The sequence below is a fragment of the Micrasema longulum genome, unplaced genomic scaffold (genome assembly GCF_059751315.1).
Source record: "Micrasema longulum isolate JH-2025_06_02 unplaced genomic scaffold, ASM5975131v1 h1tg000133l, whole genome shotgun sequence".
Lineage (NCBI taxonomy): Eukaryota > Metazoa > Arthropoda > Insecta > Trichoptera > Brachycentridae > Micrasema > Micrasema longulum.
In genome coordinates, this window is record NW_028277339.1 from 641,068 (window position 1) to 655,402 (window position 14,335).

At 31.6% G+C, this 14,335-nt stretch overlaps 1 protein-coding gene across 3 annotated transcripts in view; it reads right to left on the reverse strand.

Moving 5' to 3' along the window:
• Nos (Nitric oxide synthase) overlaps window positions 1–14,335 on the reverse strand; it is a 436,979-nt gene that overhangs the window by 116,857 nt on the left and 305,787 nt on the right. For all 3 annotated transcript variants that reach the window (XM_088241938.1, XM_088241932.1, XM_088241947.1), the window contains one exon: window positions 8,037–8,178. In XM_088241938.1, the coding sequence (XP_088098064.1) occupies window positions 8,037–8,178 (142 nt within the window). The remainder of the gene's footprint in view (window positions 1–8,036; window positions 8,179–14,335) is intronic.

Consider the following 14,335-nt stretch of genomic DNA (forward strand, 5'->3'; position numbering starts at 1 on the left):
AAAAAAATAGGCACCCACTGGTACTTGAATTGTCTTCCTAAAATAACAACAGCCCTATTATTTTCACTTATAAATTAGACTTGACCGCGAAAAGTCTTGAAGATTACTAAATATAATAGGCTGTTCTGACTTAAATAATTATACAAGACTGATTCAAATTCTTATTTTTTCTTCTACTCCTCTTTTAAAAACATCTGAAATTAATGAATGTACCTACTTGTTTTCAATTAAATTTAAGATCTGCTGGTAATTTCGAAGTTAACTGCTTTTTAGGTCGGCGTTACTAGTTTGAAAAGCAGTAAATGGCAGAAACGTATATTTTATTTAGTTGAGAAAAATCTATTGGCATATTAACACTAAGAAAGAAAGACGTTTACTTAATTACTTAATAAAAAGGGCGTTTCTAGTCAGAAACGTCTTTTCATTGCAGTATAACATGCTTTCTTGAAAATTTTTTTATTAAAAAGAAAATGTTGATTTTAAATATAAAACGTAAAATTAATAAAAATTAAGATCCATATTCTGTTAGGGCAAATCATAATCCATACTGCATAATAATATACTTATTTTTTGTAGCGTTTTTCAAACAGCGATTTTTCAATTTCCGAGTTACAAAATATTTGTTTTCTGCTTTTTTTATTATATGTAGAAACGTCTTTCTTTCTATCTTGCTGAAACAGCACTCCAAACAGTGCTTTTTTGAATGCGTAGTGGTATCTTATACTAGGATCTAGGATCTTGGATATCTAGGATCTTTTTTTCTTTAAAATTGTTTACAAAGTCGACCTGGAGATGCCCAAAACCGTAGAGCTTTTGCAGATCTACAGTTGAAGATTTTCGCCTACAGAATCACTGACGCGTTGCACGTTACCTTCGGTTGATACCGTCGGACTTGGACCAGGCCCCGGTTTATTACTGAAGCTGAAGTTTCAAACTATGCTACCCAGTTCTCAATTAATTGAGTCAATAACGTATCACAAATGCGGCGTATCTTGAAGCGAGCACAAAACTTGCTCCGCGCTGTAATGGACGAAAAGCTATTGGTTAGGCACGCCTCAATATCGTAAGCACGCTGTTCTCCTGTCCAGCGCTCCATAGTGCCTGACAAATCCGCAACCTTCACGATACCAAACCCCCCCTGCGTCTTTGCCGCACTTTCCAATCAAACATTATCTCAATTCTAAATCGGAAATCTGCAGTTGGACACCTTGTACAAATAAGAGCCTTAAAGCCAGGCGCCGTGTCGTAGTTAGTTAGACGGCTAACTGTGAAACTGGCGTTGCGGGTCCAATTGCGCGAAAAAAATCCAAGAAAGTTTTTGTTTTAATCGGTCTGGGTGTTGTGGTTTATTTTTTATTACCTCCTTCTATATCCTCTTTATCTCATCTGCTGACAAGCCTCTAAATAGAGGCTTAGCGGGTTATTCCTTTTTTTAAAAGGCATTTTTTAATTGAGAATAAATTTCAAAATACATTTTTACAAGCATAAAATACACGAACAACAACTGGATATTCAAAACAACTGATTTGAATCTCATTCAATATTTTTGTCAGGTAAAAAATTGCTTTTGCGTATGGATAAAAACGTCTGCATCCGGGAACATTTTTTGTGATTATCATTTAGATTGAACTTGAAAGCATACTTCAATAATCCACATATCTGTACAACTTATTATTTAAGCCATCGCATTCGAGATAAACCTATTTTCCACGGGTCAGATTTAAGGAAGCGCTTCCATATAATATTTCAAAGAGCGGTGGAAAAAAGCGCTTGCTATCGATATACGAAAATGGAATTCTTATTGTAAAGAAGAAAATAAGATAACAAAATTTGGTTTGCTTATAAATTAATTAATGAATTTTGTCAGCCTCGTTGTGTATTGACCAGCGCGTTTGCCTACCACGCAAGAGGTCTGGGGTTAGATTCCCGACATGGTTCATATGATGAAATATTTATTTTTAAGGGTGTTTTTACATAATAATATTTCATAGTCCTTTGACTAGTACTTGAAGCTCAAGACTGATCATTTTACCTTCATGCAAGATAAACAATCAAGACACGTTGCGATTGGTGTACAAACGTCGTGCTATAAGCACCATCAGGTGCGGAAAGGGATTAATGAATGAATTAACATTTTTTTAATTAAAAAATCAATTAATTATTCTTTCGCGTGGCAACGGAGCCTCTGATTGGTGTGATTTTTTGCAATGCGACATGTTTCGGATTCATTTTCTTTTATTCAAGTGTCAAGCCATTCCTTCCTTTGATTCCGGTGGTCCTTGTTTTGAATCCCAATGTACCTACTCCTCCCTGACGCCGAGTCAAGAAAGCAACGCGTGACAACACAACAATAAAACACACAACGAAAACCATACCGCGAGCGTGACAGTGATTTCGAATCACCAACATACGAGAAAACGTGCAAAGTGACCAATGCAAACGATAACGGTGTTTTTCTGGACCAGTGCCAAAGGGAGGAGATCGTAAGTCCTTACTATTTTCATTAATTCCAGGATTGACACTCAAAACCATAACGTCAATTAGTTTTCCTAAAATCAAACGTTTTCTGTTTTCTTCGAACACGCGTATCGCGAGAGGGCAGGTCTTGTTTACAGTCCCGAGGTCGAAAGTGTCGAGCATCCAACAAGCTATTTTTCATATCAAAAAGAATATTTCTAGTTTGGGAATTTTTTTTATGGAAAATAAATCAATATTGAAACAGAAAAACGATGCTACGTCGCCATAGACTAACGGATCGTTTTTTGTTTTTTACATAGCGATGATATTTTTATTTTTTTTACAATAAAATGGCGTTGGATAATAAATTTGATGCTTTTGCCAAAGACATATTGATTTATTTTCCAAACAAATTGGTTTGCAGTACGCAACCAGCAACCAGGCCCAGCAGTCGGGTCTGAAAGTAACATAAACATAGGTAAGTCTAACAGATCCGAGAAAGTTCTCTTCTTTCACATTTCCAAAAAGGAGAATCCCTCCACCAAACGATCAATCCTCCACCCATACTCATGCTACTGTCACCAATCCAACAACAGGCTCCAGTCGAGCACTGAAAATCGATTCCGTTATTTTTTTAAAATTTCAGCAAAAGGTTGTATATATATATATATGGATTCCTGCTGGCTAAGATGAGTTGGATATTTGTAGGAAGATAAATTAGTGGGACCAAAGTCTCGAAAAAGGTTGACATTTGTTTTTTTTTTTTTTTAAGCCAATCAACAGGCTTAAGTTATTCTTAATAGATTGGCATTAATGAGTTAAACTTAATCTAAACATTATAAAAATCTACTTAAATTAACAAAAGGTATGTATGTATAAAGCATAATCTAGGCGGAAATGGCAAGTGTGACATCGCGAGTCAGGAGAGACAACACCGCTTGCTTCTTAAATGCCTGCCCTTGCTGTAGGAACACGTCGACAGTACCGTTTAGTTAGGTTTCGTTCACTATTCTGAAGATCCTTGGCAGAGGGGAAAAGAATTCGACGTTAGTTTTATAATTTCCCACGGCAAAGACAGGATTGGTACGCAAGTTACGGCAAGGTACATTAAGGTTTTATCTGAGCAAGGATATCATAGGCATCTATACATTTAGATATTAATTTGTACAAGAACACCAAACCAGACAAAATTCTTGTGAATTCTAAACTTAAGATATGAAAGTACTCTAGACGATCATTATAATTGATTATGAAAGTATTTGATCCGATTCTAAATTTTACCGATTTTAAAAATTTACGTTGCACCGATTCAATCCGCGTTATATGAATATTATAATTAGGAGACCATATTATAGAATTAAGTTTAAGCAAACTACAAACAAGTGATTTATACAACGTAGTTGCAATTTTCGGGCTTTTGAATGGCTTAGATATTCGCAAAATAAATCCACAGATTTTAGACGCTTTCTTTGAAATGTGGACAAAGTGATGGTTGAATTTAAGTTTGTTATCAAAAAGTGTCCTAAGATCTCGAATTGTCTCGACGTTTATTAAAATTGTGTTATCGATTGAATAATTGAAAACGACTGGGCAAACAAAGAATAAGTGGTTGAGATCTTTTTCTTCAAAGCGACAATCGCAAATGGGGAGAAATTCAAAGACACAAAATCTAACTGGGTGAGTCCTCGTACAGCAATACCCTATTATTCCAGCGTTAAATTACGAAACTAATTAATTTACTAATTCCTCCCTACTATCAAGCTAGATAAGTCGCGGGTAAAAGCTAGTTTACAAATAATTACAAAATAAATAAATGAATAAATAACAAATAACACTTTTCTGCTGTGTTTTTCTGCGTCTATTTATTTCAGAACTATTTATCAGAAGGCGGTTGAACGTGATAGAAAGAATGATGCGATCCTCGATTACATTAAAATTCGCGCTCATCCTTTTTTCTTCTTGTTTTCCTGTTCAGACTCTTTCTTCGTTTCTCCATTCGTATTCAAATTTTATAAAACGGATGACATTAATCGAATCGAGACTCGTGGCGCACCGTAGATTTGGTTTTGCGTTAGACAAATTGGAAGTGTTTCTAGAAACAAAAAATCTAACTCTTGTGTGGCTATAATCTAACATGAGTACATAGAATACAATACCGGATATATTTTTAAAATAATAAATTCGTATTTTACTAAAAAAGATATAAATAAAGTTATTTTTATAAATTATGGGAAACAGATGATTATTAAACAGTATTAAAAGTGCTAACGTTTTGTTTTTAAATACCTGTATTTTAAAATATCTAGTTTTTGTTACACGACTTTACAGCTGCATCATAAGCTACGTACGAAAAATCTGTTTGATTTTCCACGCATCCTACAATAGTTAAGTATTTAAGTGTGTTCTTTGAAGCAATATTTGCAAATTAAAATAGAATAGAAATATTGATATATCTGCATATACGGATATTATTTTTATATGGCAGAAAAATATTGCAACTCACAAAGTTTTCACATAAACCAGCAATTTTTTGGTCATTCGCCGTGTAAAATCATATTTGTTTAATTATTTTTTTAATACAATTTATCGCATTTATTGAAAACAGTGACTTACCCGAAAAAAATGTTTAATAAGAACACGGGAATCAAATTGTAGTAGAGAGGGGTTTGAACCTAGACCTTTGATTTGTAAGTTCGCGAAACTACCACGGGACTAAAACCCGGTTCATCGGTGATCTCCTTGTATTAAACATTTTCAAGGAAAAGTGCTAGGTGTTTCAATTTTGAATCTATTTTTATCTAAGATAAGGACTAGAAAATAAAATTAATGTTGCAATAGAGCGGGGTTTGAACCTCAAATCATTGATCTGTGAGTCAAATACATTTTTTTAAATGTTCAAATTTAATACAATTTTTCTTTTGACCAGTTTGTTTTTTTGGTTTGCTGAAAAATATTGCTTTCAGCAATTAACGTGACAAAATGTATTTATTTTTGTATTTGAAGTTTTAAATAAATAAATACACCAACACGAGACTACGTCTTTGTTCTCTAAGTATTTCTAAATGATTGATTTGAAAGGTTTTTATTTATTTACATATCTTCAAACACTAAAATTTATTGTTTATACGAGTGCAAAAGTCTTTTACGATTGTGTTTTTAATTTTTTTCCCGAGTTTTGGAATAAAATCAATATTACTTGCATTATTTTTCTTAAATTACAACTCGTTGTGTAAATTTCAATTTTATTCGTTTTCAAAATTAAGCAGAAAAATTCGATTTGTTGTAGGCCACGTGTAGGCGTAAAAAAAAAAAAAAAAAAACCACTTACTTGATAGCTAAATATATTTGATTAAATATCAATGAATATTAAGTTTATTTAATAAAATATAAACTTCATTTTTCATGCAAACTCATCATGTTTTACATATACCAATTTGATTTTACAAAATATTTAATAATATTTTATTTTGGGAGTATTGATGATGCTAATGAAGGTATTATTTTGTTATTCTCTAACTACCTTTTGTCTGAAAATTCTTCGTTTAACGAGAGTTCGACTTATTTTGTTGTCAAAGTCATTTGGAGTATATGGAGGAGAAGAATGTATTTGCACTTATGAATTTAATTAACGTGGACATTTTTAAAACTTGCTTAGATAATCCAAACTTTCTAAGTTTAAGCAAAAGTTAAACAATTGATATTTGCAATCCAATATATTAAAGTAAGGATATTCCGGTTCAAGAACAACACAACTAGAAAATTGGTTCTTGTGTTTTCAATACAAAACTGATATTCATAACGAAGAATATAAAATGTTCATTTTTGAAAGATTTTTGTACTGTTTATTAAAGGAAAAACTTTTTCAAAATAACTTCTAAACATCTGTAAACGAAAGAGATTTTAAAAGTATTTTAAACCAAATTGAGCGTGAAGAATTTCCTTTTTCTTAAGTTTGAACATTCAAGCAGGATTAACCCTTGGGGGAATTAATGGCTTTATTTTTAAGTTAAATGGACGATTTTGAATGTTGAAATCAAAGCTTTACCATCGTTTCTTTATTCACAAAAATAAATCTTAACTTTGGTGTTTGAAGTTACTTTACTATATTTTACAATCTAACAAAGTTTGTGGGTTTTTATATTGTTTTGAGGAAACACATACAAAAAAGGCTTTTTACATACATAGATAATACCGAAAACGACCATTGTAAACGCCACATGTCCTATGTGATACATAATAATATATCAACGGTATCCTATCAAAGAAAAATATTCTTTCGGAAATAATGTTCGAAATACTTGTTTTCAAATAAAGATTCTTATTTATTATTGTTTTAGTACTAAAAAAAATTAAAGACGTAAAATACAGTGTACTTTTTTGTATGTAGAAATAAGACGAGGTAACCGTCTACCTTCATATTTCACTGCGAACGGCTGAGCGCTGGGCGTACTTTATAGATATTTTTTTTGTATCAAAATATAAACACGAGTTATGATTTATGATAAATAACCATTGTTTTATATATTTTACAATAAACATTGTTACTTTAAAACTTTATAATGGAAAGCCAAATATAAGCTGAGCATAATCGCTTATTTAGATGATTCGCCCATGGCATCAAACGATCGAGATAAGCTGCGAATAAATTAAGAATGTCACGTCCTATATATATGAAAAAAAATGAGGTGGTGTATACAAACTTCTAAGGGTCATTTTATATAATCATCATTTTCACATTGTTCAGTGATTTATTTTATTTGTAAATAGACTTATTATAAACTAAGCCAAAAAAATAAATCTGTATCGTATTATCAGCGCTATGATTTTTTAAAATTATGTATTTTTGAAATTATTCGCCTGTGACGTCTCAAGTTCTCTGTCCTCGGTGAGTTCTGCTGATTCGTCAGTTGACTTACCCTAAACCGGAAACCTATCACAACTCTCTTATCATCGGTCGATTTGGAAGAACTAGTGACGTCATGCAAAGTAATTCGCTTTTATCAATATCGTTTTTATGTACAATTTAAAAAGTTTTGTAATCATTTCGGCGAATTGATCATGTCCAATCAATTTAATCTCAGTCAGTGAAGAATTCAGATCTCTCTTTTTTTTTAATCCAATGAAGTCTATATTAGATACTTCTGGATTACTTTCTTTCAGCACAAGGATGCTACGGCTACCGAATTACAAAAAGCTCTTTTGGGCAGCTTTTCTCATTCGCCAACGAGCAAATTTTCCGTTTATGTGGGCATCGCCAAGGAGACTTATGTCTTCAGATGCGGTGTGCGGTATGTGATTGACAAGTTTTAAAATTCGATGTTCTTACTTTTACCGCAAACTTCGTCATTGCAATGTATCAGGATCAATTTTTTACATGGATGGTAGATGATGAGACTTACGCTTCAGGTACTAGAACAGCAAAAATTAAACATTTTACGTCTATCTTGCTCTTCTCCTACCTGAAGGTAGCCACCGAATCGTTAACACTTTCAGGCTCTGGTTGTAATTCGCACACATAACTGTATTTTTTAAATTATAAAGATAAACGACAAAAACTCAAATAAAATACGAAAGCGTACCTCAGTAAATTCGACCATCATGGGATCCCCCGTCACAGTTCCATCAGGATTCTTATATCCTGCGTATCCTAAGAGCTGGTTATTCCAGATCCTGTAGTCATGTTTGCCATCAGTTCTCTGCTTGAAAATGGTGATGGCAGATCTAAAATAAACAATAACAACATTGGATTACTATTTCAATACTGCTTAATAGTCCTCCGGTAAGGTCTTCAAATAAAAAAAGGACTGAAAAAATACCCACTTCATACCTTATCGGAAGTGTTAATTAGTAAATGTATGACCTGGTTTGAGCTTCTTTTTTATCTGATTTTTCTCGTGTGATTTCTTTATGTAAGTTCACATAAAAATATTTCAAAATCTTAATGCTAGTAATAAACATTATCCTACAATGTTTTGAGTATGTCCAAATGCTTGCAGACTAGCTGGATTTCCCCCCTAGAGAGATTCATATCATATAAATAAATGTATATATAAATAACTCCTTAGGGAGGTAATCCAGCCAGTCTGCAAGCATTTGGACATACTCAAAACATTGTTGAATTAACTACCTGGTAAAAGAAGAACTATAAAAATTGAAAAATTGTTTTCGGGCGTTGTCAAGTAGTTGAATTGCTTCAGCCGGATGAATTTCACCCGCACGATAAAGGTTTTAGCTCTTTTACTTCACAAAAGTCAACAGATGCAATAGTTGTGGAAATGTGGATGTTCAAACATAGGCAGAATGGTGAATGTTACACAGTGTGTAAAATGGCCACTTAAACCAGCCAATGACATGTCATAAGCCCTGTAAATGTATATTCCCTACTCAAAAAAGTTTTCCCTTTCTTTTGCAACAAATTAATATCAATCCATTATACTTCACAGATAAAAATAAAATATTTATACTTTTCTGTTTTTTTATTCAATTTTACAGACTTTGGTTGTGGTTATTTAGTATTGCCTGTTTATGGATTGTTTAGTCTATGTTTGAATATTCACCAATAACAGTGGAATGTTTAAATGTCACAACAATGAAAACAGTGCCCTGAACAGCTTATTTTTTCTTGTGACAATAATATTTTGACTGGGTATTTGAGTTTAAAAACTTAATTATTTACTCACAGCTATTAAAATTCTTGAAATTATATGTACACTCGATAACTTATATACTGATCTTCAATTGAGTTGTATTATTTCTTAATATAATCCATTTATTCATTTTTATTTACAATATTCGTACGCGAACAGATTTAACACGTCAGGTTAAAAGCAAATAATATGCCGGTACTGGATAATAACAAAAAATGCACCTTTTCTAGCCACCTTCAAGAAACGCCTGAAATTATTTTTTATCCACAGAATCCTGAACTCCTTGAGATTACATTGCTTTTTTTTTTCCTAAATATATCTTAATATATGCCATCCCTTTTTCTTTCGTTGGTTCCTCTTTCTCTCTCCTTCCAAACTCATTATCTGATCCCACATTCCTCATCATTTATAAATATGTACATATAACATAATGTACTTTTTTTAAATTTATGATTTTTTTTTTATAAAAGAAATATTTGCGTTTGCGTATGATTTACCCAAATATTTCATTTTGAGGGCCATTTTCAATGAGTTGTAAATAACTAACTATTAGAAAATGGGAATCAAGTTGGGGTAAAGTGGGATTCAAACCACGGATCTTTGAGCCGCGATTTCGACACACTAGCCACGCGACCACAACCCGATTCATTGATATGTGCAAGCCTTATCTCCCAAATTACAAACACCTGTTATTTGAATGAAAGAGGTTTTTTAAATATTTTAATTTATGTATGTATCTTTTGATATATATTTATGGTTTTTCAGTATAAAATTTTGACCAATCTCTTCTTTTGACTAGTTTGTTTTTTGGCTGGCTGGAAGATATTGCTTTTAGCAATAAGTCCGCCCAAGTACTTATTCTTTGTACTTAAAATTTTGAATGAATAAAAACAACTTGCTGACTTTTCTATGCCTAAAGATTTTAAGACGTATCCGTCTCTTCATCAGGACACTTATTATACTAATATTCGAAACCCACTTTACACCCTAATTAAAGTATTTGAACAAAAATAACTAACTTGCCGATAGGACACACGCTATTAGAAGCTTGCACTTTATTTTATTATTTTTTCACTTTTGACGCTAATTTTAAAATTTGAAAAAAAACGGACCGAACTCATATTAACACATAACTTAAATTTGTTTTAAAATAAATTTTAAGCAATGAAACTGAGTGTAAATTATTTTTGAATATTCCGAATGCTTTGATTTTTTAATAAATACAAAGAATTAAATTACTCCAGAAACCGCGTATGCGCAGTGTATGCATATCGTATTGAAGCCGACAAAATTACTCATAAATGAGTAGTTTTACATTTTGTCTATTAGTTACTTTGTTGACGTCGCTTAGTACGCAACTGACGATTTAAATTAAATTAAATAACGGCGTGTTGTGTCGTTTTAAAGTGTCTAAATACTGCTGGGATTGCTAGGGAATATCGCATATCGGTTGAGATCGCATTTAATGTGTAGGTAGCGAATTCACAGTAACACTTTTCAAGAATTCGATTATTCTACCGTCTGTCAGATTCTTAAATAAAACAAGGCGGACGTTTTGTTAGTATTGCCAGGATAGTTGAACTTTTTATCCGGCTTTCTATTTATAAGCCTTTGAACTGTTTAAATTTTACTTAATTACTAAATGATTATATTATGATGTTTTTTTTTTCGTTTGCCTAATAAAAGTATTTGCTTTTCTTCTATGGTCCAGTCAGTAAAATATATTTTTGCGGTAAAACAAAACATGATAAAACACAAAATAATCATATATTTTTTAATGATAATATGTTGTTCCCGATTTGGCAAACCTTGCGCGTAGGTGGGAAGGCACATTTGTCAAACTTTTTTGGACAGAGTGCGATATATGCCAACTTGAATCTACGCGCCTTCTGGTATATTGTAATTCTATGAATATATTATTTATTTATTTGACACTTTATATACATATACAATAAATATACATATAAGGGCGGGCATATTGCCTTAAGGCAATTTCTTCCTACCTACCCAAACCGTTCAGTTTGAGAAAATTATAAATACATGGACATATTGAATCTTACAATTTTATACAAAAATTAAAAGCAAAGATTAACAAAAAAAAATATACATATAAAAAAAAAAAACACTATTCTATGAAGTGAGGAGAGAGGATGGGAAGGAAAGAAGAAGGATAAAGGAACAATTTATACTAATATCAATTTATACTAATATCAATTTATACTAATATTATAGATTATTGTGTTTGTCTGTGGTCCTTCATGTCTCAACCATGCGACAAATTGACATGTTTTTTGTACAAGAATAGCCGGAAAGATGAGAAGTAAAATGGACGGGTTGTGATCTCGTGGCTAGTGTCTCGGGCTCACGGCTCAAAGGTCAGTGGTTCGAATCCCTCTCTACCCCAACTTGATTCCCATTTTCTAATCGTGAGTTATTCAAAACATCTTGAAAATAGCCCTCAAAATTAAATATTTGGAGAAATCATAAGACTGTAAATATTTAATTTTTTTAAAAAAATTTTTTTTGTAATTAAATTAAAACTATTCGCTTTAAGGTGTTCATATATAACAGAAATATTTTTTTCCATATTTTCACTCTTAATTACCCCAATTACGGACTCAATAGTGTCAAAAAAACTAAAACCACTTTAACTTGTCAATAAACCAATTATCAGTAATCGTAAATAATTAGTATTAATGAGGCCGTATACCTATAATTAAACCCATTTCAACAAAATTAACTGTTTTAAGTAGATAAATAAACACAGTATTTCAAAATAAAAAAATATTCTATGTTATGAAGAGAGAAAAGGAGAGTTGATAGGAAGGAAATAAGAAGGAGAAAGAAACAACCTAAATATTTAGATAGTGACATTTCAATCTTGATTTAAATGTAAATAAAGAAAGTACTAATATTAGTGGGTAGATTATTTCACAATCGCGTAGTTACAACTGTGAAAGAGGAGGCAAGAGTGGTGAGGGGGTATTAAAAGGGTTCAATTTTAACTTGTTGCATTGCATTTTCTTAAAAATTAGCGAAACAGAGTGTTTTCACATTTTTCAAAACATGTTTAAATAAGCAAAAAATAACCATGTTTGATTATGTCCAAATGCTTGCAGACTGGCAGTCAGCCAGACTGGCTGACTGCAGACTGGCTGACTGCCAGTCTGCAAGCATTTGGACATAATCAAACATTGTTGAATTACTACCTGGTAAAAGAAGAAGTATAAAAATTGGAAAATTGTTTTCAGGCGTTGCCTAGTAGGTGATTTGGTTCAGCCGGATGAATCTCACCCACGTGATAAAGGTTTCAGCTCTTTTACTTCACAAAAGTCAACAGATGAAAGAGTTGAGGAAATGTGGATGTTCAAACATGGGCAGAATGGTGAATGTTACACAGTGTGTAAAGTGGCCACTTAAACCAGCCAATGACAGGTCATAAGCCCTGTAAATGCCTAGACTTCCATATTCCCTTCTCAGAATTTTTTTCCCTCTCTGTTGAAATAAATTTAAAAAAATAACAATACTATGCGTTTTAAATTTATTTACGTATGCCTTCAGGCAACTTTTCTACAATGGTTTTAAATACGCAAATTTTGAATTCCCTGAAAACATGACGTTTCGTGATCTATGGGACAAACGGCACGTATTACGTTATCGCGTCATGCTTTTAAGCGATGTTTTTTCCCCTACATTGCGTCTTCTTTTCAATATAAAAACGTGAAAAAATTAAAATCAGTGGGTAAAAACCAAGTTGTTATATTTATTTTATTATAAAAAAATTATTTGAAAAACATCACACTACTTTGATGTGTATATAAAGTAAAAAAGTATTCATAATTCGTAAAATTGATACCGCTAATCAACTTGAAGGCTTCTATTCCGTGTGCCATCTAGACCGACAAGACAAATGCTTCTGTTTTACACAAGATAACGCGTCAACAAACTATTTAAAATAATCTACAATACCTAGAATATGCGAGCAATATAATAATAGATTTACCGAGACTGATATTTTTTATGACAATTAATGTAAATTTTAGTAAAAAATGACATAAATATTGAGAGAAACTGATATTCAATTAATTTTATTACTATTTACATATTTTTCATTTCTTATCTTTAACACTTGTTATATTTAACGTAATTCAAATTACTGTCTTAAACGAAAACAATTTTTTTGGTGTCTGCAAAAGTGTCCTACACTAATATATTAAGAAATCGTCAACATTTCTGGATCTACTGTTTGTTTACACAATTTAAAAAAAATAAAAAATAGGTTAAAATGCATTTACAATTTAAATAAATAACTCACGCAATCAAATAAGATTTCATTAAGTTTATACGTTTCATAGTTAAATTTATCTTCAGGTTATTTCGATAAAAACTTCAAAAAGCACCTTAAGAAATTTATTTGAACTGTTAACTAAGTCTCAGCACATATCAATTAAACTTTTTATGTAGAGTTTAGTAATGCGAATAAAAACATATAGTCGTAATCCTTTTACATTCAATAAATTACATTTATTGAACACTCTACAAATCTGTTAAGTACGAAAATGCTAAAAGATTTTCTGGGGCAATTCGTTATTTTTTTACGAAAATTATTTATTTATTTAATTGCTAAAAATTATACAGTATACGAGTATAAACTTTGTACCTTAGAGCTGAAATGCTGAAATTCACATTTGGTAAATTGTTCAGGAAAGCGGTTAGAAGTTGTAAAACTGTTGCTGTTTTTTGGATTTATAGGCTTTTGATAAGAATATTAAAGAAAAAAACATTTAAAATATGGACTATCACATAACTGTAGGACTTCAATGTTTTTTGTTCTAACCCCCCGACCCGCGCCCCAATTCCTCCCCGGACTTTAGTATAAAAAGTATTGTAGAATATTTAATGAAGAACAATGTATTTATAAAACTTTTTTATGCTAAAACATTTAATTGCGTACCATTAATTAAAAAAATAAAGATTTATGAAAATAACAGATAAATATAAATTTAATGAAATGATATTAATAGCGATAAAACAGTAATTGAAAGTAAACAGTATGTGGAAAATAGCAAAGTAAAATAATGAAATTAACGGCAAAAGAAATCACATAATCGTTAAGTACGGTTGATTATGACAGTAAAACTTAATTTTGTGCAAAATATTTCGCTGCATTATAGGTAGTTAGTTATAAAACCTGTAGAATTTAATCGGTATCCACTTCTTTAATACCAGAA